This window comes from Podarcis erhardii (assembly GCF_964252035.2).
Source record: "Podarcis erhardii genome assembly, chromosome: 5".
Classification (NCBI taxonomy): Eukaryota; Metazoa; Chordata; class Lepidosauria; order Squamata; family Lacertidae; genus Podarcis; species Podarcis erhardii.
The window spans coordinates 55,946,990-55,973,454 of NC_138509.1; the positions used below are offsets into that span (position 1 = coordinate 55,946,990).

The 26,465-nt window shown below is 40.8% G+C and overlaps 1 protein-coding gene and 1 long non-coding RNA gene across 15 annotated transcripts in view; both read left to right on the forward strand.

The window, feature by feature from the left end:
- Nucleotides 1–11,421, forward strand: part of SH3PXD2A (SH3 and PX domains 2A) — a 259,240-nt gene extending 247,819 nt beyond the window's left edge. For all 14 annotated transcript variants that reach the window (XM_081863403.1, XM_081863404.1, XM_081863407.1 and 11 more), the window contains 4 exons: nucleotides 2,779–3,113; nucleotides 4,753–4,802; nucleotides 6,453–6,572; nucleotides 6,720–11,421. In XM_081863403.1, coding sequence (XP_081719529.1) covers nucleotides 2,779–3,113; nucleotides 4,753–4,802; nucleotides 6,453–6,572; nucleotides 6,720–8,606 — 2,392 coding nt within the window. In that variant the 3' untranslated portion in view covers nucleotides 8,607–11,421. The remainder of the gene's footprint in view (nucleotides 1–2,778; nucleotides 3,114–4,752; nucleotides 4,803–6,452; nucleotides 6,573–6,719) is intronic.
- Nucleotides 11,422–15,562: 4,141 nt separating this feature from the next.
- On the forward strand, nucleotides 15,563–26,457 carry LOC309342673. Its single transcript, XR_014156971.1, has 3 exons — nucleotides 15,563–20,982; nucleotides 21,965–22,044; nucleotides 24,083–26,457. It is a non-coding gene; the product is annotated as an uncharacterized lncRNA (long non-coding RNA).
- The last annotated feature ends 8 nt before the right edge of the window (nucleotides 26,458–26,465 follow it).

Below are 26,465 nucleotides of genomic sequence, written 5' to 3' on the forward strand. Positions count from 1 at the left end.
GTAGCCGCTTCTATATATTACCACCACCTTGTTGCATTCCACTCTCCAGTGCATCCGAATGTTGTCCTCCCTCCCCTGCTCCATTTTCCTTTACAGTATTATGAATGTTGAGAAGGTTCACAAGTGGTTACTGTTCTAACCCTAAACTCTTAATTGAACTGTTGTCTTCCACAGCTATGGGAAACTGTGCAAGCAAATAGCCTGTCAGATAAATGTGCTTAATGCAGGGACACCAACTCATGGGGGATGAGAATCAGGGGGTGTCTGCTTCTCCTGTGCTGCTGTGCAAGGGAAGAAGGTTCGAAGCACACACACACACACACAGCTAGTGGTGGCAGGAGGAGGAGGAGTGGCCTGCCATTGAAGCTGCGCTGCCGCTGTATTCAACTCTGCCTCTGGCTTCTCCTGATGTCCCCCCCCCCCAATTGCCCTTGAAAGCTGGCACCTCTGGCTTAATGAAATGACTGCACCCTATTTAAAAGTGGGGGTTATAACTATTACTGTTATGGGGACAAAAAGCAAGAAACTGCTTTGGTGGATAAACCTTGATACTTGCTACAAGATTTTGTTTGGCTTTCATTTTTGCTGCATTTTTTTGATCACATAGAATGGAACAAGTTCCTGGGCCAGTCTTAGGGTTGTGCCATGCAAGGGAACTAGTACATCTATGAAATCTGAATGTAAGAGTATAAGCACATAAGAATAACCCTCCTGGATCAGGCCAGTGGCCCTTGTAGTCCAGCATGCTGTTCTCAAAGTGCCCAACTAGGTGCCCATGGGAAGCCCACAAGCAGGACCTAAGCGCAGTAGCATTCTTCCCTCCTGCAGTTTGCAGCAACTGGCGTTCAGAAACATACTGCATCCAACTGTGCAGGCACAGTTTAGACATCATGGCTCACAGCACTGATAAACTTATATCCTATGAATTAGCTGCTACCCAATTTTGGCAAAGCCAGTGTCCTTTTTATCTTGCTCAGAACTCCTGTGCCTACTTGCATAGGCATATGAGAGTTAATCGTGGAGCTTGTCCTTAGATGCAGCTAACTCCAAGCATGTCTCAATTTTTTGTGCTGAGCTAGGCTTCTACGTTGTGATTATATATATGTAAAGCTCCTAGGAGCAAGATTGTTTGGGGGTAGCTGGATCTTTTGTGCCTGGCCCCCAATCATCTGCCCCTATTGTTCCTTAAGTGCAATGCTGTTTTAAACTAAGGTTACCAGACATCCCCGTTTCCTGGGGACAGTCTCCGGATTTACAATTCAGTCCCCATACAAAATCCATTGAAGTTGAAAAGTGTCCCCAGATTCATTGAAAAAAATCTGGTAACCACCTTTTAAACTGTTTGGCATCAAGGCCAGTACTCTGATTTGCTTATCTTTCTGCAAATCACATTTTTCTTCCTTTAAAGCTGATGTGGGAAGATGCCCGCAGAGCTTCAGAATTAAATCTGAGCTGCTGCAGTGGCTCTACATGGCTGTGATCCAGTGAGGCTCAGGGGAGGAGCCTCAGCCATGGGGTGTGCCTACCTTGATGACAAGGGGGGGAGTGGTCAAAGAATCTTGTATTAATTATCACTGCAATAATCAAAGGCTTTGTTTTTCTCCCCTGCTGTGCTCTTTCAGACTCCCAAAGGGAGGGGAGAGAATTAAGAGTGCACTCATTTGACTAACCAATCACATTGCTGTCCTCCTCTCAGAGTTGTTGAGCAAGTAAAAGTATGAGGCATTTGAAGAAAAGAATCTCGTGTTAAGCCTTGTTTCTTCCTGTAGGCAGTTTCTCACTTCCACAAGTTCTATTTTCTCTCAGCCCCTAGTCCTGAAACCTTGACTAGCGGCAGTGAAGTGATCCCATTGCTCACTGCTGCCATTGGAGGGCTGCGAGAGGACTGCCCATGACAGTTGTAGAGTGTGGTGGAAGTGGCTTTCCCATGCTGCTCCCATGCTCAGTTATCCAGAATGGAAGTGGCAAAACCTGGACTGCATGCCAGTAACAGCCTCAAGACTTTTTCTCCCATGTTTTTTGAGAAAGACATCTTTTGGATGTCTTCTGTGTTTGAGAGACCTGGAATTGTGAGTACTCTTTAACTAAAGTTGCTAGAGGGGCAAAAGGGGAAGGAAGAATATTGCAGAGGACTGCATTTCTGCAACTAAGCCCATGACATTTGTAACTCCATCTGGTTTTAAGTCCTTGTGAGCCCTGATTCAAAGTAAACTTTATTATTGGGTTAGCTCTCCCAGTGCTGGGGGTACTTCCAGGTGGGCATCAGTGTTCCCTTTGCATGCTTTGCCCCCCTCTTTCAATGTCCACATGGAAATGTTGGCATAAAAGTGCCAACCCACCCCCCATTTTTCCCTTTCCAGGGAATATCCCCAAGTCTAAAAACCCCTTCTCTAACTACCCGTTTAGTGATATCTCAATGACCTCTTTGCAAATTAAGGACTGCCTGGAAGCATCCAGGATCCAGCAACTATTGGGTTTTGTATTTCCAAAGTAGGATTCTTGGAGCACACTTAACAGTTGCTATGCAGCTAGGGCTGATGGGATTTGGAGTTTAACCATAGCTAGAGGACCACAGGCTTATAATCTCTGCTTCATTTCAGTATTGCAGCACTGACTGGCAACTATGTGGTTATAGTCACTTTCCATTAGTAGGTTTTTTTTGCATGCATTTTAAGGTGTGCGTGGGGATTCTAATCCTATTCCTGTACATCATCCTGCAACACCATGTCAGATTTTGAGGCACAGAAAACTGAATATATTTGCGTTTTCTATTTCTAGGTATTTAGGCAAAGAGGGCTGGGCCCCAGCCTCGTACCTGAAAAAAGCAAAAGATGACCTTCCATCAAGGAAAAAGAACTTGACGGGGCCAGTGGAAATTATAGGAAACATCATGGAGATCAGCAACCTGTTGAATAAGAAATCCTCTAGTGACAAGGAAACCCAGTCAGAAATTGAAACAGCAGAATCCCACATCACCAAGAAGGAAATAAGCTTGCCCATCTTATGCAATGATTCTAATGGCAATGCCATGATGACTCAAGACAAACAGATTTCAAAATTGGCACAGGGTTCTCCAGCCATAGCACGGATTGCGCCACAAAGAGCTCAAATAAGTAAGGCCATAGTAGACTCCTAGCTGTTTATTTACTGCTGGGGAAGGTTGGAAGGGTCAACAACTTCTGATGGATTGAGGAAAATACTAGTTGAGAGCAGCTTCCTCAGCCCGGTTCTTCAGATGTTTAGGGGACTACATCTCCCATCAGCCCCAGCCAGCATCAAGGGTGATGGGTGGTGCTTTTACCTTGGGCCCTCAAAAATTGTTGGACTCCAACTCCAATCATCCACAGTCATCTTGCCAAATGGTCAGGGATGATGGGAAATGTTATCCAACAACATATGGGGACCCCAGCTCATTCTTAAATCTAGAAAATGGGTGAATTTAAAGTTATATGATTATACCAATTGAGCCATTAAAAACTATGATTGAAACGAGAGGTTTGTGAAAATGGAGTTGGCACAAGAAATATACAAAGGAGGAGGGAGGATAGATAGATGAATGCATATGATAGCAAGTCTTGCAGGGCAGAGTTGAATATTAATATGGAGTGCAGGCTACACCTGGCTAGGCCCCTTGGCTGATGTTTGTCTGCAAAAAGTCTGACAACCACCAGTCTGTGATTGATTGCTATGATCCTGAATGTGACATGATTCCTTCATAGACTCGTCTTTTGGGAAGATATCTGACGCCCCCTTCTGGTGAACTGCTCCTAAAAGTCTAGATTTCTATATTAGCACAAGGGTTTTTCAGTTGTTCACATCTAGAGTGATTGAACAGACATAAAGAGGGGGCATGGAATCATGGCAGCAAGCTCTGCTTCAGTACAGTCACTTGAAGGTCAGAAGAGAGCCCACAGAAATATAATCCTGTCAGGGTTCCAAAAGCCATGGAGAGTCATCTGTATTTACAGCTCTGTTTTCATAGGCTCCATACAGTTCTTACTTGAAGGTGTGCAGAATGGAGACAGGGACCATATGGTGATCTTGTTCCCCTCTCTGCATGCAAAGATCACATGAAAGGAGCTCCATTGTTGTGAATAGCCATGCCATCTTTCTGGGCATCATAAAAAACAAGACAAAATTCCCATACTATGTTGGCTTAACTCCAAAAACCCACTGGTTTTATTTTGACTTCTTTGCACCTTACCCCCACCATCAGTTCCATCCAACATAATTTGGCAAGATTAAAAGAATCATCTGTTTTAATTATTACTCTCCCGTGTCTCAGATAAAGCAGATCAGTTCTGGCTTCAGCACATAGTAACCCTTTTGGGTTGGGGGCAGGTGAAGACCTTTTCATTTGTCTAGACCTCTTAGAACTTGTAGACAAGCCTTTGCCAACCTGGTGCCCTCCAGTTGTTTTGGACCCCAACTCCCATCAGCCCCAGCCAGCACAAGTTGTAATCTAAAACATCTGGAACTTGTGGGAGTCTTGGAGAGTTGTCAGTCCTGTTTTTATGCTGACTTTGTTGCTCTGTTGGTTTTCATAAATATGTTATTTGTATTTTCTTTTAAAACATAAGGTGCCCAGGAAGGCTTTGCGCCTTAAAAATTGTTATTAAATTATTGTAACAAATAAATTATTTTATTTTTCTTGGACACATTATTTTTTATTTTAATTGCTGGCAGAACATTGAAGCTTGGATGTGCATGTGCCTCTTCTGTTTAAATATGGAATATTTCTTCTCTCACCAGGTTCTCCAAATCTAAGAACCAGACCTCCCCCAAGAAGAGAATCTAGTTTGGTGAGTGCCAATTTCTTTTATACTTCCAATGACACTTGCAAATATTTAACTTTGCACAAATGCAACACCTCTTAATCTGTTGCACTCATGTCCCAGTGGAACAGGAAGAAAGAAAGTGGGAAGTGTTACACTCTTTTGTTTTCCCAGTTGTGCACATACTACTTTTATATTATCTTTGGCCACATCCACACCACACATTTAAAGCACTATGATACCATTTTAAATGGTCATTGCTTCTCCCAAAAAAATAAAGGGAAGTGTAGTTTAATAAGGGTACTGAGAGTTATTAGGAGGCCCCTGTTCCCTTCACAGAGCTACAGTTTTCAGAGTTTCCTGGGAAGAATGATAGATTGTTAAAACACTCTCAGAATTGTAACTCTTTGAGGGGATCTCCAAAAACTCTTAGCACCCTTAAAAACTTCAGTTCCCAAGATTCTTGGGGGGGGGGAAAGAAGTTGCTTTTAAAAAGTGATATCCGAGTACCTTAAATATATGTTGTGGATGTAGCTTTTCTAACTTGTCAAAAGTTGTTTGGAGCTATTAGTGATCCATGAGCTACAGCTGTATTACAGAAGTGAGTTTTATTCCATCCCCCACATACTCCTGTCTCTTCATTTTGAATTGTACCATACATAGGTTATAGTGTGAATATGTACGTGCAAGCTTCCACTTCTTTAATGTACTAGACCAAGTTTGTCCTTAAAATACCTATTTTCCTGCTACACCCACCTCTATCAAATGCAGGCCTGGATTTGCTCATTCCAGTGGCATGCCATTTTGAAAAGCATTTAATCTAGACAAATATAAACTATCCGATGAAGAAAGGCTCTTCATCCTGTTTCTCTCATCTGCCCTTTTTTTCCCTTCACAAAAAAGGTGGGAGAAGAAATATACACTGACAAAATGGTTTAAGCAATAGTTAAAAGGTTGGGTTGAATATAGATTCTTTCATTGTGTGTATCTGACCTCCCTCAGGTCTTATAATCTTGCTTGAGTGATTATAACTATTACTGAGGTGAACCATCAGTGTTGCCCTTAATGTAAAAAACCCCCCCAAAACCTAGCCACCTCTGCTGCAGGATTTCTACTATGAAGCAATTTCCACTTAATATTTTTAAGTTGTTCAAGGCTTGTGAGTTTTAAGCTCCTATGCATCCATCCACATTATCCAGTCATTTAAAAACAGGGAATGGAGATGGCAGCACAGCAGGTCTTCCTGCTTCAAGGGTTTTCGTCTTCTTCCCATTCCGTAGGAAGTGGAAATCTCACCAATGTATTTGAATTGAGGAAGTTTAAAACTGACTGAGAGCTGCATCACTGGACTGGTAACACCCATTCCCCTTGATTGGCCACCAGGTTTAAGGGATAGCTGGACTACAGTTCCCATTATCCTTGGCGATTGGCCATGTCACTGGATCTGATGGAAATTGTAGTCCAGCAATATCTGGAGGGCCACATCCTAGCTACCCCCTGATGCAATGGCTTATGAGCTTTTAATATCTGGGCTGACATTTATTCATCTCACTTCCTTGCTTAAAATGCAAGCAGCTTTCTTAAAATAAAATAAAATAAGACCTTAATTTTCCCTCTTTCCCTCTGCACCCTATTGCCACTTTTATCTACTCTCCTTATTGCTTTTTCTCACTGCAGGGCTTCCAGCTGCCTAAACCTCCTGAGCCACCATCAGTGGAAGTTGAATACTACACCATTGCAGAGTTCCAGTCTTGTATCTCTGATGGGATCAGCTTTCATGGGGGACAAAAGGCGGAGGTAAGCCTAGAAAGGGAAACAAGCTAATGAGTGATGGGTAGCTGCTAAACCTTAGGCAGAAATGTGACGGTAGCATAGATAAAAAATAATGTGCTATTATTTTGTCTTTTTCCTCCCAAACTAATCTCTATGTTAATCCCTCTCTAGGTTATCGACAAGAATTCTGGTGGCTGGTGGTATGTGCAGATTGGTGAAAAGGAAGGCTGGGCTCCAGCATCATACATTGACAAAAGGAAGAAGCCAAATTTAAACAGGCGAACAAGTACTTTGACCAGACCCAAAGTTCCTCCCCCAGCGCCTCCCAATAAATCAAAAGACTCTGAAGAAGGAACAGTTGCAGGAACCATATCTTCAGGAGATGCCCAGGACAAGCAAAAGTATGAGGAGCCAGAGTATGATGTGCCTGCCTTTGGTGCTGACTCTGAGTCTGAGCTGAGCCAAGGGGAAGATGGCAGCTTGGAGAGAGGCATGTTCCATCTACTCAAGCCTTCCCCTGTGTCATCCCTCCAAAGGGCAAAATTCCGAGTTGGAGAGTCATCTGAAGATGTAGCACATGAAGAGGAGACCATCTATGAAAATGAAGGCTTCAGGCCATACATCGAAGATGCTCTGTCAAGCAAAGAATCTAGTGGGGACTCTGATTCTCAAAGAAGTTCATCACTGTCTCTGATCCAAAGAAATTCTCCGTGTTCTGTTTCTCCCAAGTCTTCCCTCCTGAAGCCCAAAAGTGACAAGAGCATTCAGCCAAACATTGGGAAGCCGCACTACCCCCGGAATGAGGAGACAAAGCCAAGGTCCGCTTCAGATGTTGGTGTAAGTAGCATGCCCAAAACTGGCCTAAAGAGGGATACTGGGGAGGCAGTGTCTAGCAGGGCAAAACCAATGGTGAGACCAAAACCTTTCCTGAACAAAGCAGACTCCCAAAGCCAAGAAAGGATGGACATCAGCACTTTACGTCACCAGCTGAGACCAACTGGACAGCTGAGAGGCGGACTTAAAGGTTCAAGAAGTGAAGAGTCTGAAAGTCCACCTCGGACAGCTTCTGGAAACCCAGAAGAGTCATTCAGAAGAAGCTCTGCAGATCTCATTCCCACTCATTCCCATGCCATATTCTACTCCAGCCAGCCAAACAAGGCAGAGAATGAAAGCAACTCCTCAAAATGTATCTATGTAACTACTGATTCTTACCAGAAAGTTCAAGATTCTGAGATCAGCTTCCCAGCGGGGATAACAGTGGAAGTTCTAGAAAAGCAAACAAGTGGGTGGTGGTATTTGAGATATGGAGACACAGAAGGCTGGGCTCCTTCTCACTATCTGGTACTGTCTGATAACCAGCAACGGGAAACCGCTTCGAATGAGGCTAACATCTCAGTGGCCAAGAACAGAAGGAATGAAAACAAATCCAACAGTTTGGAGAAGATAGAGAAGAAGGTCCAAGCACTCAACACCATCAACCAGAGCAAGAGAGCAACGCCTCCCATTCCCAGCAAACCACCTGGTGGCTTTTCTAAAACATCTGGGTCTGTCAAATTGCGGAATGGGGTTAGGCAACTAGCAGTGAGGCCACAGTCAGTGTTTGTCTCCCCACCACCCAAGGATAATAACTTGCCTTGTTCCCTGCGTAGGAATGAGTCTCTTACTGCCACAGACCACCTGAGGGCAGTACGCCGCAACTCTTCTTTCAATGCTGCCCAACCTCAGACTAGTGATTCTAAGATAAAGCACACTGATCGGCTGGGTTCTGAGGGGTCTGAGACAAGTTCCTACGTACCTTCTGAGCGCAATGGAATCCCAGTGTCCACAGTCAGGCCCAAGCCCATTGAAAAATCCCAGTTCATTCACAATAACCTTAAGGATATCTACATCTCCATTGCAGATTATGAGGGGGATGAAGAAACTGCTGGATTTCAGGAAGGTGTCTGCATGGAGGTCCTGGAAAGGAACCCAAATGGTTGGTGGTACTGTCAGATCATGGATGGAGGAAAACCTTTTAAAGGCTGGGTGCCCTCGAATTATTTGGAGAAAAAGAATTAGAGTCTTTAAATTCCATTATTTATACTTTTATACTGTGTACATACGGAAGGAAGGGGGGAAATACAATGATTTTATTCCCTTTTTATTCTATCTAATATACAAGGGACTGTTGATCTGACCTTTGCTATGACCAGCAAGTCTGCCGTCTTTGAGGGTGTTTGAAGGAATTGGCTTGTTCAGCAAATATCAAGGAAAAAGGCAGCTGGAACTAATGGCATTCTCTTTCTGTTTTGGTGAAGACTTTCATAATTTTGAGTGCAACGAGGTTCACTATTCCACCATCCTGGTTGTCATAAAAGGAAACCAAATGTGTGCCTTTCACAGTATAGTTTGGACCTGTGCATCGACTTGCGAATGGTGGGGAGTTTGGTGCCAACCTGGACATGTTAAAAAAACCAGCTTGTTCATTTCTTCCACATGGAGTGTGCGAAAGTGTTTCCAAGCTGTGGATGAGTCTCCACCACCAGCAAGATATCTTTAAGTCAGCAGAGCAAGTGGGGAAACTCAAGAAATCCAGTGTTGGCCCTCGGCTATCACATTCTTGTCTCCAGATTGAAGACTTGGAGCTTTTTCACTGTGCATTGCTAGTACCTGACATTAAGTGCATATTGTCAGTTTCCCCCAATGGCACCGGTCATGCTTCTGTCCTGTGGTGATCTCTGTGTCAACTGTTTGGGGAAGGGGTCAAGTTTTTTTTTACTATTATTATTGGAATTAGATGTGTAGTCAAACTTTAATGTGGTTCCTAGGTGTTTGTATGCACACTAAAAATTATGTGTTTGCAACACACCTCTTGTGCAAACTTATTGGTCTCAAAATTTAATGTTTTATTTTGAGGTTCTTTTGAACAACCAATACTGAAAGTACTTTGAAGGGGTTTGTCACATACCTTGCTATCCAGAGCCTCGTATTAGACTATGAAGCAGCCAAGTTTCATCTGAATGCAGGGAATATCAGTTGTCTGTAGCTTAAAAGGGGAATCTGCTGTTCCACAAAGCCCCATTTGCTGGCTCATGGACCATCATGGGTTTGGCTCCTTGGCCGTCCATAAGCCTTTGCTAGACGGAAAGGGATTTCTCAAGAACTCTTCCCTTCCTCTTCATTTTGCCCAGGTCAGAATTACCAGGCTTGCTTCCACCAGTGCTTCTGCACAACTCCTTAAGCTGTGCATGCACTCTGCTCCCATCCCAAAGCCCCATAAGGCTTCAGCTCTTGTGGCCGCACAGTGGCCTCCTGTGGCTTGAAAACCAGGCCGATGAGTCATGTAACACAGTGGTGATGGCTTCTCCAGAGCCATCTGCATGGCTCCACCTGCCAAAGTAGGTGACTTGGCCCTGAGTGGAGGGGACTTGCTTCCACATAATGGGCCTTTGTTTTGCAGGGGCTTTCCATTATTTCCTATGAAGGAAATAATTAATTCATGTTCACAGGGATTGGATCTCTCTATTGTGCATGATGTAAAAACATTTCCTTGCCAGTAGAAGAGAGTAAGGAGTTATTTTTCTGTAAGGAGTAAGGGATACCTTGAAGCCACTGCATCACGGCCAGTTGCCCACTCCAGGTGCTACTTGAGGTGCAGGAGTGTCTATATGTAAACATGGAGCTTCTACGTGTCCATGCTCTTCCGCATGCCCTTCATTGATAGAGGAGTGATACCCCGTGTGCATCCTCATGTGGAAATGAGGTGGACAGTGCCAGTGCAGGAATTGTGCAGGCATGTCAGAACGCTCACAGTGCTTAAGATCAAGAATACTGGGAGTAACAAATTTAAAATAAAAACAAAGCAAGGAGACCCATACAGTTTGTATTTAAGTGTTGTTTCCAGATATGAATGCCCATTCTCAGCCAGGAGAGAAGCATCTGTGTTTACAAAGTTGGGGCAGGGAAGAGAGAAAAAAGCCATGCATTTTACTGTCTGCACAATTGTTTTTAATTTGTATATTTGTGGGATGATTTTTATTTTTGAACCATCTGTGTCCTAAACTTTTTATTTCCCCCTTTTTAAGAGCAAGCAGTAGGAATCACTCTTCCGTTGTATTCACTTGAACATTACTTTGTGTTGGGAGAGAAGCACCTGATACTTTCAAAACCTGCAAAGCAATTGAATGAGAACACTATTGAGTGGAGAATGTACCTGTTCAAGCACCTGCTCACCTGCACACATGGGCAGTCTCTCCATTTCTGTTTCTACCCCCACCATTGATATTTATAATCATGAAACTTCAAAGATAGAACATTTGTGGGAGAGCATGGAAAAAATGAAAAGCCACTGGGGGAAAAATGCTTAGGTGCAAAGTGTATCCCCCTCCCCGTGGCCTCAAACACCAGCCCTTAAATAAACTTTATAATTGTAAAAAAGGAAACACCGGAAGGCCTTTGCTTAAGAATACCGACTCTCAGATGAGAGTTTGATGTCTCTGTCCTGAGGCCCAGCATTTTGTGTGTCAAGAGAAGAAAACCAGCTGTGTTTGTGTTACTGTGCAAGAATAAATAATATAAATAACTCTTTCATCTTCCAGCAACACTTCATGCCTTCCACTAGGTGAAAGAGAAAAGAATGGGAAGATTTGAACGAACTGAATGGATACATTTCTTCCAAAGGATTCAAAATCAAATATAATGGGGAGATGTTTGGTCTTTGGGAAACATTACATAATTCTCACTTGATTCATCTCTCTTTCTCTTTAAACAAAAATATGGTGTTACGTGTCTTGAATCAATGAGAAATGTTGGGGGAGGGGTTGATTTCTGCAGCTCATGTGCCAATTGTCCTTTCAGTTTGATCTGTTGAGACACCATTAAAGTTTGGCTGCCACCACCTTCCATACTATTGCTTTATATTGGATAAATAAGCATGGAAGAAGGGTTGGCTTGTGTGAAGCAGGAAGGAATGGAGAGGCCTGTGACGCGCTCAGTGGAAGAGCCCATGGGGAGAAGGTCATGATCTACACTGCAAAGTAAAAGGTGTAGGTGTTTTTCCTGAGCTTTTCTTCCTAAGGCCTAGCAGCTCTGCCTCTTAGAAGTTTCTCTTCATTTTAAAAGTCTGCTGAAACCTTAGCGGCCATTGTTAAAAGAACTGCCAGAGCTGCTGTGAGATTATAAATAGAAGTATTATGTTCTTCTGCTGGACAGTATTAAATAGAGCAAAACCATAAAGTAATCTGCTAGATTGCAGTACTAATAGTAGTGATTTAGCAACTCATATTAATGTTTATGATTTATTTTTTAACAATAATGATAAGGAAGTGGTTCATTATTTTTGAATTAATGCACTTTAACAATTTAAACCAAAATGCAGAAAAAACCAAGTGCATTATTTAAAGGTGCAGTATAAATTGTCATTTTTTTAAAGTTCACCTATTTATTAAAATAATTTATGATTATTTAAAAATTGTACTATACAGTTTTGTTCTAAAGATGCCATCATCTCCTGGGAAAGCTAAATGTGCAGCTCCCAACTTTTCTACATTGAGCCATTGGACTCTCAAAATACAGTAGATTCAGTTAGCAAGTATCAACTTTCTGCTAAGGAAAAGGGACATATATTTCAGATTTGGAGAGCAGTGGATCAGCTAGTTATATTCCTTAAACGTATGCAGCCCTGAGTAAATGTGAGGAGCTGATCTGAAGTAGTAATTGAACAATCCCCCATCCCACCACCAGATTCCCTAGATGTCTTCAATATATTCTGCTAGCACCCAGCACTTAATGGATGACTGTTGACCATTCTCCAGTCCTATGTGCAGAAGATCGCTGTCTGCTAAATTGTTCTAAATATGCTTTTGCAAAGTCGTCCTGAGGACATACGCCTTTATTGCTGCATATTAAACATTTGGCTTGTTTACTATTCTTTCAGTAAGGGAAACTGCTACCCACAAAAACAATATCTATTTGCTATCAATATGATACAGAGCAGGCATGGCATCTGTAAGCCCCGTTTTCTTGCAGAGGTCTCCTATTTATGAGATCAGTTTGCTCATCAATAATTACTGAAAGATGTATACAAATACTTGAGGAGTAGGATCTATTGTGCATAAAAAAAGAAAGCAATATTCAGTTGCCCAACAGAGGTGGTCCAGTAGCCAATATTATAATATACTTTATGTGATTATGGTGATGAGGTTCTGAGCAAGTAGCAAAGTTAACTTCTGAGCTGCTCTCAGCTTTGCATCTACTTGCTGTTCCTGATGTTGTGCTTTCTGCAACACACACACAAATATATTTGTGTGCTTGTGCACACAAGATATAGCTTGTGCATGCACATGTGTTGGACAAGCTTGGAGGCGATTTCATGATGTATGAAAGAGGTGGAATAAAGGACACTAGAAAGCACCTTTAGTCAGTTTCACTGTTACTGGTATGCAATTTACGTTTCCCACTTTAGCTGATAGGTCATATCTAGGAAACTTTTTCGGAACTGGAAAATTAAATGCAGCACCAGGCCTATTCACAATTACTTGTGACAAGTTCATGATCTCACTGCACAAACACTATAGTCCCATTCAAATGTTTGCAAAATACCTGCAGCATTTTGGTGGGAAAAAGAATGTTGTACTTCTAAAAACTAATAAAAAAATCAAGTTGCAATTTAATAATAATTGTACTTTCAGAGTTAACTAATTCACTTTTTTAATTCTCCAGGGAGCTACTGAATAAAATATTTTGAAGTCGGAGTGCCCTCTTGTGGAAGGAGGAGTGGCTTTCTAGTTATTTTCCTGATTATTTGAGATTACCTTGGTCATCCATGCTTTCAAAAAAAATATGTGAAATGGAAATGATTGAGATAGCAAAAGTTAAAAAAACAACAACCAATCATCTTTTTTGAAAACAAAAAAACAAAAATTTGAAACTTTTTGTTCTGCTGTATACTGCAACTTTAATAATAATGAGCACTTCTGAGTTCGTTATTGCGGTTTTATATAATGCCTGAAAAGATATTCTTCCTGTTTTGTTTTGTTTTTTAATTCTAGTGAACACTATTTCTCTTTGACTCTTCCTGCATATACCTGTTGCCTTTTGCAATTTCTTTCAAGCTGAGACTTAAGTTTATTTCTCAAAAAGCTGATGAGGTAGCAAACCTGTGTCTGCAATGGATGCTTCCATGCTTGAATGATCCACCACATCCACAAACTTACCTGCATAGGCCAGGTAAGGTATAGCCTTGAAGTCATTTCCTTAACATTTCGTTTTCTGTATGCAGGAATTCTTCTTTTGTTTTTTGTTCTTGTTCTGTTCTGTTTTGTTTTTCTGAGGCAGGTCTTTCAATCAGATCTTTCCCTATCTGCAGTCTGAAGTGGTTCAGTTCAGATAAAGGTTTACCACCTGGCTGTTTCTTGAGAACTAGGCCTCACTGAAAATTTGAATGCCTGGTTAACGTATATCAAAATATCAATTTGGAGCCACCTGAGCTCATGTGAGGGGCTTTTACCAGCCAAGAATTTGACTACAGCTGCCGCCCACCACACCGCTCCCAGCCATATCACTAACTGCTTATGAAAGTTCCATATTTCTGAACTGTTTTGCTATGTAACATTGGGCTGATATGGGGAGGGGTGCTGCTGAAGGAAACCATGGGCGTAAAGTTCCTTACACTGATGGAACTAGCTTCAAACCCTTTTTGGATTCTGGCCCAACTTTCCAGTGACTGAAGTCCTTGTCAAAACAACTCCTCTGTGCGAAAAAATATATAGCACTTACTCCTTAACACATCTACAGGGAATTAAGTCCCATTGACTCCAGTACAAGTGTTGCTTAGGGTCATAGCCCCAATTGAATACAAAATAATTTGGGTGGGACTTCTTTAAAATGCTCATTTGTACAGGTAACTGGCAAGGAACATTACAGACTGGCTAATTCAGGACTAGATACTGAGGTAGGCGAACAAGTACATTTGTGTTTCAAGTTTACAATGCAGTAGCAACGTCTGCATTTGTCTCTGATGATGAGCAATTTCCAAAAAAGTTTCTTTCAGTAGCAACACTGAACATTTTGACGAAGGCATTATAGAATTGTTTGTTTAAACTACTTTCAAATATTAGTGTGGCATATTTTATTGTAAAATTATACTCATTGCTTTTCTCTGTTTAGAAATGTGTTAACATGCTTTCTATCATTTATGAGAAACCGAAGGGAATCTGGGTTAAACATTCATTATTTTCATACTACTAGCATTTACAGAATAGAAATACTAGTATTTAAGTTTAGATCTCATTAGCTAGTTAGTTCATTTACATTTTTCTCATGTGTATGTGTGTGTTGTTGGTTTTTGGGTTACGTCCCCCCTCCCTTTTTTTTTTGCATTTTCAAGATAAAATCCAGTTGGAGGATATGTGCAATATTGAAAGAGATTAAACAGGCCCCTCATCCAGGACTTAAAAGTGGAACGCACAGTGTGATTTTTAAAAGTCTTGTCATTATCCAGTCATGCACTCTTGGGGGGGAAATGAGGAATGAGAGGAAGGGAACCATTGAGAAAAAGAGAGGAGGCAGCAGAAAAATTCTGGTATAAATGGATTGTAAGTGTGAATTTACTGTGGTGGCTGAGTGCAGTAGTGGTTACACAAGTGCATCATAGTTGAATAGAAGTGTGACTTGTTTGTGTGTGTTAGTGACTGTTCAACACCCTTTTTCTTTCTAATACTCATTTTTTCTTCCTTACAAAATTCAGTTTGTTCAGCTAAGGCTGCTTTCTTATACTCACCTAGGAGGAAGTCCCATGCAAGTCAGTGGGGCTTACTTCCGAGTAGACATGTATAGGATTGTGCCGCTGAGTGGTTTTAGTTAGCATGGAATACATGTGTTGAGGGGGGAAATCACTCATGAGACAACATGAGGATTAATTGTATGCTTGAAGCACAGCATGTCAAATCAGTCTCTACCTCATGATCCCTTAGTGCTCCATGCCTTTCAGAATCAGGCCATTTGCAAGAAAAGATGTGCTTGTTGGTGCAAACAGGAAAGGTTCCTATCTTTAGCAGCCCAAGATCAGGGTCTTCATCTTTGTGCTGGGCACTTGTACTCAAGTACTCAAGCCTTTGAACTCATGATGAGGCAGTTCCACAGCAATATTGCTTATATGTTCATGAAAATAAAATGCTCTTTCAGTGCATTCCATGGGCATAGCCAGGCTTTTTGTTGGGGGGGGGGGCAGAACCTCAGTTTGCTATGTATTTTTATTGAATTTTATTGATTATGCCCCCCTTGGCTATGCCCATGGCACATTCCTATACATGCCTATTTGGAGTGAAGCCTTATTGTGTTCTATGGGACTTACTCCCAGATCCCAGTGGATTTTGTGCAGGAGCATTATTTGGTGATTTTTACACCTCCAGTGTTCTTAAAAGAAAAAAGCAACTGAGTCCAGGAGAGCAACATAAATTTGCAATTGGCATCAGGAGACCCTGGTTCTTGTCTGTGTTTAGTTTCATGAAATTTGAACTCTGTGCACGCACACACAAAGTTGGCAGGAAGAACTACACTGCTGACTGTAATACATTTTAAATCACAACTGGATTTTTGCTGCTAAATAGTCATAATCCATCTGCCATAATCCAAGCCTCCTTATTGAGACTCTAGGCATACACGTTTGCAGCTAAATCAGGGGTACTGTACATAAACTAAGCATTTAGCAGGTACGGATTGGGAGAGCTGAAGGTTTTTTTTTGTTTTTTTTTGTAAATATGTGCTTTTTTAAGGATGTGGGTATTTTTTAATTTTTAATTTTTTGTAGATTTGTAGAGATCATTGACAAATACACGGAAAACTCATTAGGTCCTAAAGTGATCTCATGGGCTTTATGTCCTTGCTTCAAGGTTCCTGTTAGCGTCTCGGTCAATTCCTTTACCATATCTGTTCACAGGTTGTTGTTATTTTTAATTTTGATTTTTGTGATATTTGAATCAAGTACTGTACATGTGACCTTGCCCAGCATCCTTGGAGGTCAGTAATTGGAGCTCCCTGAGCCAGCCCTTTAATTGCTGTTGCTCAAGTCTCTGCAGCACTGTATAGAGCCTTCTGGAATAACAATTTAAGAGATCCTTCTTTTACTTTTTTAAAGTTTTTTTAAAAAAATAATAATAATAATAATGGTGAGTGCTTGAGTATGCATGTGTGCATGTTAAAGTGGAATTGGGGGTGTCTGGTGGGGTTTGTATCCTTGAAGGTATTGCAAGCCTGCTTTGAGTAAGACTCCTATTTGGAATCAGGTTTCTGTTTTCAGGGTTTTCTCCTCCTAAGTTGTGATAAGATCTCTTAGGCTCAACATGACCAAGTAAAAGTGGGTCCCTTTCAGTCTAGGTTTACAGGGTGGGCTGGCCCCACACAGCAGTATTTTAGATGGTTGATGAGTGCAATTTTCCCTTTCTTTAAAACCAAATTGACTGAAAGTTTCACACTGTCGTTTTAACACATTTTCCTTGTGCAACATAACAGCCACTATTGTCCTGCGCTGAGACTCCTGTTTGCTATTAAACCAAATTGGCTGGGCCGGGGAGGCTATAATCTTTTGGTAACAGTCAAAAGAGGTAACTGGATTATGACTGAAGAAGAATAGATTGGATCTCCATTTTTTAAAAAAATAAATAGGAACATATATATATATTTATGCCTGGTCTGACATTCTGGGTGCTTTTTGTGTTTTAGTGCATGAACATACATCACTGCTCTGTGTTTCATCTGTGTCTCCCATTATTGCCAAAAGTTCAGATTCACTTATTGCAATATATGAATCTGTAACCTGAAGTTCGTAATCCGAAGCAGTAATGTTTTCTATATCAAGTAGTCTAGAGGTTCATGAAATGACTGGAGCTGGCAGGACAGCATAGTCAAGTTGTGTTTTTAAGCTGGCTTTAATCCAAGTGACTCTACTTCACTTAAACAGCCAATTGTTGATGAGAAATGAAAGAGGGAGCCAGCTGGTGATCTCATTTTTGCAGCATTTTAAAACTTGCCGTCTCAGCATTTTTGGTTTGGCAAAGCTTCACCTACACCTTTTGAGCCAGAACTTTATTGGGGATTGTGTGCAACAAGTTCTAACTGCAGCCTTTTACTATGCAAAAAGTTAACTGGAGAGTTGTTTATGAGTTTGAAATTTAGAGACTTGTGCAGAAAACCAAAAGCAGGCAGCAAATTACTGTTTTGCCTGAAATCTAAAAAAAGAGTAATCAATAAAAAGGATTAAGGTTTCCTTTTTGCAAGAAACAGTCAGGACAGTGAAGCAGAATTTGAATGCCTTGTGATTGTTACCAATCTTCCAATATTGAGTATTGTTCTTTCAATGACCCTCTTGAAATGGTTATTTAACATAAAGGTGAATGTAATTGTCAAAAGTCTGAGAGAGTATGTTGGTGAGGAGATGATGTAGGATGTGTGGTTGGTTCTTGGGCTGTGTGATAGAGATGGGGAGCGGAGTTTGCTTTTGGTTTTGTTTGGCTTGTTTTTTCGGAAGGTTTATTATTATTATTATTGAAGTTGGATTGGTTATTGTTGGGAGAGCAAGTTGAAGATTGAATCTTTTTTTGTGGTTGGATTTGTTATAAGAAAGAATCCAGGAGGGAATCAAACTTTGGAGAAAGAGAAGATAAAGAGTCCTATGATAGATTTGGGTAGTCCTTGTCCATTTATTTTTCCTCTAGCTAATCTGTTCAAACAGTTGAATGTTAAGTACTGTTAACAAAATATGGGGGGGGGGGTTAGTCCACCCCTAGATGACCACTATTGTTAAAAGTTGCATGTGACCTTTAGTGGATCTCTAATAAATACGAAATAGAAAAAAGCAGAAGATAAACAAAACTAGCTGTTGTATTTTACTGTTATTGTGCTCATTATCAAAGATGACAGTGAATTTATAGGAAGAATATAAATCTGTTTGCATAGTAAAATGGTTTCTGCAAAAGGATGTTGGCCACATTCACAAAAATCATTTGGGGCAAGTATTAGTTTTGCTTAAATCATCTCACAACAGAGAACAACTATGGTGAAATTACCTTAGCTCACATCACCATTTCTTTAACAGTGACTGGGGAAACACAGTTAACCTTTAAAATATCACATTAGTAGTCTCTGTAAAAAACAAACGCAACAAAGGATGACACCTGTTTGATCTAACTTGGTCCACTCTTAAACTGATTTTGGAATGTCCCAGCAATCAAATTCACAAGAGGAAACTAAAGGTTATATGCAGTAAATTACCTTCTTATAGTTAAACAAAAAATCTATTTTTTGGTCAAGTAATTTTAAACAACAGTTGGCCTTTTCATGTAACCTGTGATATTGAATGAGAAGTTGTGTGCTGGTTAGATTTTTGCCATTTCCAGATTTCATTTCAAAACTTGAGGCCATGTTGCACTGTTGATGACCTTCTTGGCCATCATGGTTTCACCTTGTTTGAACAAAAGGTTTTGCCAGAATGAAAGCTTTGTGAATATTCAGTCTGGTGCCCACTGGGGTTAGTAAAGTGGGAGTCATGATGGCAGTGCAGTCAGAAGGTGGCCTGGTAGTCAAAGTCAGTCGTTTTATGATCACAACTCATCTGATAATGATTTATGGTCCCACTCTTGTGATCTTCAAATTCTGAAATTCTACAGGTTTGTCTGTCTTTGTTATGGCAACTGGAGCTTCTGAAATGTGATTTGGAAGAAGGCGTTGTACTGTTGCGGTTGTTACCAATGTAAATGTAGATCCATCCAGGTGGAGCATTTTATATCTAGGTATTATAAGGAGATTTTATGAGTTCTTGACATTGGAATTTGAGAGGTGAGTGCTGCACTGGATTCTTGCATAGACTCATGGGGAAATGCTGTCAGATCAAATAGTTGTCATCTATATACTTGACTAAAAGATTTAAATACTCTAAGGCATATAGCTCCATATTCAGTTTTTCCCCCACCAGCAACCATGTGCTATTAATGATTCTTGATAAACTGATCCCTAAATATAGAAACTAAATCTTTGTACATGTTTTGGCCCAACAGTCCTCTGTTTTATGGGTCTCTCTGCTATAGGCTCCTTGTGCTCACTTCAGTCTTGTTGGAATCTGTGTGCCTTAGATGATGGCATAGCAGAATGACCATGGAAACAGCAGTTCCTTTTTTGAAATTCCATCTGGTCTGCCTTTGTACTAAGATTAGGCTGAATCAGAACCCCTGACTAGGAAAATGTCCGTGTGATGTGCAAGATTCTATACAGCGAAAACAGTTCTAAGTGTGTACAGCTTGTCAATATACAGCTGAGGCTCATGCTTTCACTTTGGCTAATTATGCTTTTTATAAGCACCATGTGGGCAACATGCAAAGTTCTCCTAAGATCCCTTACTATGTCCCAGAACATGTTGGGGCACAACTCTTCAGATCCTGTGAAGCAGCACAAAACAGAGTTGTGCTCACCACTCTTAGCCATTGTGGAGCAGATATCCTTGGGACTACGCAGTGCTTACACTTGGAAGGGAATTGAGGAATATTGCCACTCTAAGCGCACTCTCATATGGGGACACATACTAGTTATTAGTCAGAGGCTTTTATGTTTGTTTTAGGGTCTGCCAAGAGAGACTAGGCTGCAGCCTGTTTTACTCCCAGGTTTTTGCAATGTGAAACCACAATATAATATTCAATGTCTCAGGCAGAGAGGACTTGATAACTAACTGTACCTCACAGTCATCTCCCAGTTTACTCATTGCTTGGACCAAAGGTGGTGCTAATAATATGAACTTTAATTTTTATATTTATGTTGTTGTTGTTGTTGTTGTTGGGTTTTGAGTGTGTATGTGTTAAATCAATGATGCAAGTGTCCTGTTAAACTAAAAAGATCTTACCCAGGGCATCAGGCACTTCAAAAACCCACAAAATACCTTTGGGATTCAGACATTGTACATTTGGAGAAGGGTAAAGGATACTCTTATCTTCAAATGCTTGCAAATTGTAAGTTGTTGCTTTTTAAATTTCCATTTGTTTACATGGTATCTTCTATGTCCTATGAAAAAATAATAAAGTTTTTGATCTTTTTAATTGTGTTCCAATTGTTGCTTAGTTTCTTTCTATTGAGTTTGTATTTTATTTATTGTATTGTAGTTCATAAAAAATTATATGCCACATGATTTTAAGAAGAAGAAAGAAAAAGAAACCCCAAAGCAGTTAAAATTGGCGTCCCTGGAGTGTAGGCTTCAACAACCAACCTTTATTTCCGCCAACAGCTGAATATGCAGCTTTCTACTGTAGCTTCTTGTCTGCACAGCATATCTTGTCCTTCCTTGCAAGGACAACAGTGGTCCCGTATGGACAGAATGATTAGCATCCTCACAAAAATAAATTCCCAATGATCTTTTTTTTTTTTTTTTTTAAGAAGTACTTACGTTGGCCTTGCTGTATCCATGAAACTAAAGGAGGTAAGGAAATAACAAATTATCATGGAGGTATAAATATGGAAAGGAAACTATTAAGGCAGAAATGGTAGAAATCCTTAAACCAGTACACACTGGTTTTTAAGTAATTCAGGTATCTTCAGAACTCATGATTTAAGAATTGCCTTTTCTGGGCAGGAATGTGAAATGAGCAGAAGAAGTGGAAAGAGGGGAAGCTGCTTTAGGCTCAAACAAGCCATTGTCCATTGGCTTCCTAGATTCTAGACAGGGCATTCCCAGCCCTACCTAGAAAGGCTGGCGATTGAACCTGTTCTGTTTTGCATGCAAAGCATGATCTGCACCATTGACCTACAACCCTTCCTTTATTTGTAAGACTCCCATCAGTGTCGTATGAGTGATATGGTTTGTAATATGTGATGGGCACTTGAGTTCAATAGTGCTCTCTAAAAGTGCACAGTTGTGAATTCATTTGAATAGGTGTTGTTAAACACAATGCACTTTTTGTAAAATATAAAGCTTTAGGGTAATGTGTACTTCTTACACAGTCCTTGGTTTCCGGTATGCTTATGGGTGTCCCTTGCAACACATTTTTTTTATGTGCAACCCGTAGTTTACCACTTTGCCCTTCACTCTTCAATAGAGGGTGGCAGTCACTAAACTAGCCACTAGGTGGTGGTGATGATCCATCACCAATGTTTCAGTCTGAGTTTCTCACTAGCTTGGTTTCCCTTTCGGGCTGCTTTCACAGGCTGCACTTAATTCCAGGAAGCATTCAGGGCACTGAATTTCAAAGAGGTCAAGTGGGTGGGTGTGTTTGTGCAACAATTAAATAGCAGAGTTAAATATACCCCGATCCTTAAAAGTATCCAAGTAGAGCAGTCAGTCCTGGTGATTTCAGCATGTGGGATAAGAGCATAGCAGTAAATTTTCTAAATCAAGAGAAACTCTGAGGGGGGTGGGGTGGTCAGAAGGCACATAATGCAGCAAAACTCTTGAAACTACGCAGGTCTGTAACTGACTGGTCAGTGCCTGGATGGAAGACCACCTGGGAACTCCATGCGCTGCAGTGAGCTTCATGAGAGAAAGGTAGGTTCTAAATAACTCACAAAGGGTGCTGTGTTTCTGGTAGTACTTTCATAAACACAGGTGGTGGAGATGTGTTTGAGACCCTGGAGCAGGCTTGCTCAACCTAGTGTGTTACAGATGTTGCAGTGCGTCAACACTAACCATTGGCCATACTGAATGGAGCTAATGGGAGTCCAAAACAAGACTGTCCTGGAGGATGCAGAGTGCCTGCTAGCCAAAGAAGAGGGGAAAATTATACCACCACAAAAACCATAACACCTCACCCATAAATAGCTGGCCATTTACCCATGAGGTATTGAAGGAAGTCAAATAATAATAATTTATTATTTGTACCCCGCCCATCTGACTGGGTTGTCTGGGTGGCTTCTAGCATATATAAAAAACTTGGTTACGAACACCACCTTCTGCCTCTATGATTCCCAAGGAACTTGTGGTGGAAGGGCAGCTGAGCTGCTACAGAAAATAACTGGGATGTAGCCGCCCAGTTACTTCCTGTCCCTTTGGAACAAGAAGTTTCTCACTAAGAAATGTCATTCTGTGTGAAGGAATGTCTTGTTCATGCATGATTTGAAATAGTTTACCTAGCAGAAATGGCCCCCCTGTGTTCAATAAGACAAGCTTCCAAGTTAAGTGCGCTTAGGTTAATGGCATTTGTTTCAATAAGTAGAAATAGATCCACATACTTCACTAACTCCTGTGTTCCTTGACCATTGTATTGTCCCCCCCCAAAAAAAAATGTAAGCATCCCACACCAGCACCTCCATGGCATACCTAAATCAACTTTATTCACAATCACTGTTATCCAATTCTCACACTGAATGCAATAGTCTTTTTTATATTGTGTGTGTGTATATATATATTTATATATATATATATATATAAACAAAAAAAACAAAAAATGTTTTTCAATAAAGCAATTAAAAGATAAAATTCTCATTTCCATGACATTGTATCACATGAATTCTGGATCCTGACACAAAAATACAGAGGAAAATGAAACCGATTGTGATAATGATCCCATTGAAATGTTCTTCTGCATGAACTGCCCTGCACTTCTTTTTCAGCTTCTGTAAGCCGCCTCCATCTTTGGTCCTCAATAAATACATACATATCCCCACACTAACTGAGTGGAAGGAGAATGTTCTCCCTTTCACACTCCTCCTTCCCTTGATTCCATCTTCAGACAGATTTCTGTATGCCCAAATACATTTTTGTGCACAGATTGGCCTTCAAGCTTTGAACTTGCATGTGCAAAAGGGTGCTGCTGCTAAGGGGGGAGGGGGGAGTACTTTAGGTGGAGGGAGCTGGCTTAGGTACATGTGGACACAACCCTGAGCAAGTCAAAGCTGGCAGCAACATGATTGGTTTTCTCTTCAGCTGTTGTATAAGGATTTGAATTGGGCCCTTGGCTTACCTGGATAAAAGAAACAGTTTGCCTATGGCAATGAGTATGATTGACCTTAGTTATGTGCTCTTAGCACATGTTGCCAAAAGCTTTTGTTTTTAAATTAAAACTTTGCAGACAACCATGTACCCCTTTAGCATGGACACCCACCCTCTTTCAGACACTTGTACAGTGTGGGGTTCTCTCTTGATTCACTTCAGTCCAGTTTCCCTTACTGGAGTGGAACCAACTTCTCCGGTTGCCAAAAAGCTAATGAGTGGGAATGTTTTCAAGTCAAAACAAAAATATTTCCTTCCACCCACAGTCCAATTATTATGGTTTCAGAATGCAGCTCCTGCAAATTAGCAACACCTTAGGAACACATGTAATTTAGTTACTTTGGTTTATCACAATCAATAACAGATTAGACAAAAAACAACAACCATTCTTTGTCAAGGCTAACCCTTTATTAGGGACATAAATTGGATCCATTATTTGTTTTAATAGGCTGCAATGAAGGAAGCATTTTTTTTATCGACTTCAAAATAGTCCTACTCATTAACGTGGGGAGGATTAATTTTAAAAGTGGATATTATAAAGCAGCAGGCACTGCAATCTGAACAAGTTCCTTACCCCTACTTTGACACTTCATAGGAATGACTCAGTAAGGAATACAGCATTTCAGACAACAGCCCATTCCAGCAGAAGCACAAAAGGAGATAGTAAGTATGGCTCACCTTTTAAAAGCCTTACATTCAGAGTTGTATGTGAACTTCCTCTCAACCAGTGACTGACATCTGCAGGCTCAGAGTTTTGTTTTCCCACAAGGGAAAATGGAATGAATAAATCCAGGCCTCATATTTCAATCAGGTTATTTGGGCAACCATAGAATTGTAGAGTTGGAAGGGACCACAAAGGACATCTAGTCCAACCTCCTGCAGTGCAAGAATCTTTTGCCCAAAGCGGGGCTTGAACACAAAGTTGATTACTCTAGCTCCCTACCTGAACAGCACGTGAATGAAGTCCACTGTTGAACATGTGCATTTCTAGATTAGGACCCATCTATTCAGAAACTAATGGCCTTTAATTTACTAGGTAAGAGTGTGCAGTCATTTGAAACATGAATGAAAAATTAAATGAGCCTCATTTACTCATCTGTTATTATAGTAAATGGGAATTTGAATGAAAATTAAACTAAAGTTCTTACTCCGTTTTCAGCTGCATTGCCTTTTAGAGGCATTGCTTTTGCATTGAATAAGTCTATGCACAGTTCAGAGAAATGTCACAGTAAGGGGGAAAGAGAGAGATCAGTGAAAGCTGTGTTCAGTTCACAGAGCATCTAGCCTGTGCCTCGGCATGCTTCTAAGAATCTATAAAATGGGGACCCATTCAGTGGGTCTAATGCCCTGGGGAGGTAGTAGATTGCATACCAATTGGATAGAAAACATCCAAGTTAAAACAGAAAACTGCCTGGGTCTTCCACTGAAAGCAATGGGAAAACAAATAGAAAATTAAACAAAAGAAACATTAAAAGTGACAATGAACCAGAAAACAAAACTATTCCTCACACACCCCTAGGTGTTTAGAAATGTGTGCCGTGTAATTTTACTAGCCACAATTGTTTGTAAAATAAGAAGTGTGCTCCCCACAGAAGTGATGCCAAAGGGATATTATTAAATGCATTTTCTATAAAACATCTCTTCTAGAGGCAATATTTTTCTCATGCAGAATAGCAGCATCAACTGTACACAGCATTTTAATTATGAATTCATCATTTGAAGACATGGTGCTAGTTTCTATGGCATAGTGTCCTAAAATATGAAGCCCTGGGCTGAAGTTTCCCAAAGCACCTTCTCATATTAAAATACATTCTAGGGAAATATGAAAACTGACTGGCAAAATCTGCCGAGCCTAGGAGATGTTTGTGTTGTTACAGTACTTTAAGCCTTTGGCTATCCTACCCCACTGTGTCTCTATTTTTAAAGAATTGCTTTCTCCCCCTCACCCCATCCTTCTCATCTATCAATATGCCATAATAATAATAATATAAAATACGTTAATTCATCTTTTGATATCTCCATTGCTATTGTGGATGCAACAATGCAGAGCTTCACCTCTGATTTTAGATACTATGTGAAAGCAAGATATATAGCCACCTTGTTCCAAAGCCATATATATTCACTTATCTGCTCATGTGGGGCTCCTGTCCCTACACTCTGCCTCAATCAGCTGAGTAGAGGCAACACATATTTTACTGGGAAGGAAATACACATGCAGACCTACTTCCTCTCTTCAGATAACGGAGGGAACTATTCCGGGAAGAGGAGCTCCTTGATCACAAAGAATCAGAACCACATCAAGGAGAATGTGTCTTGCATGAAATCTCCAGACAATGCCGGTCCTGCTGTCTCTTCCCTATGTTACTGCATATAATGTCTTGCCCCAACTGCTGAAACAAATGTTATCTCTCTCTTTTTATACTGTAGCTGTGGAGGAGACTGGATTTGATGGGAACCTTGCAGAATGAATGCAGCCTGTTTCTAGCCATGATTGTGCAAAAAGACTTAACTCCAAAGTAAGTGGGCATATGACTACAGCCTTAGTTTGTAATTTTCTTATCTACTTATGGCCATTGGGCAGCTGTGGGGAACCTTCAAATGTTGCTGTGCTGTCATTCTGATCTTCCCTGACCCAGACTGGTCATGGTGGCTGTGGCTGATGGAAATTAAGCAACTTCTAAAGGGCCAAAGGTTCCCATCTCTGCTATAGGACATGAAAGGTAGTACCAGATGTTCTCTTCACACAACTTATACTGGAATAGATGCAATGAACTCAACGGAAGACAACACACACACACACACACACACACACACACAGAGAGAGAGAGAGAGAGAGAGAGAGAATGGTCTTGTCAGATCCTGGTTCAAATGATCTTATGGTGCCACAGTAGGAAAGGGCTCCTGCCTTGAGGGGCATAAATTAACTTTCCATGTCCTACTTGCCAAAGGCAGAGATAAATCATACGGTTGTCCCATGG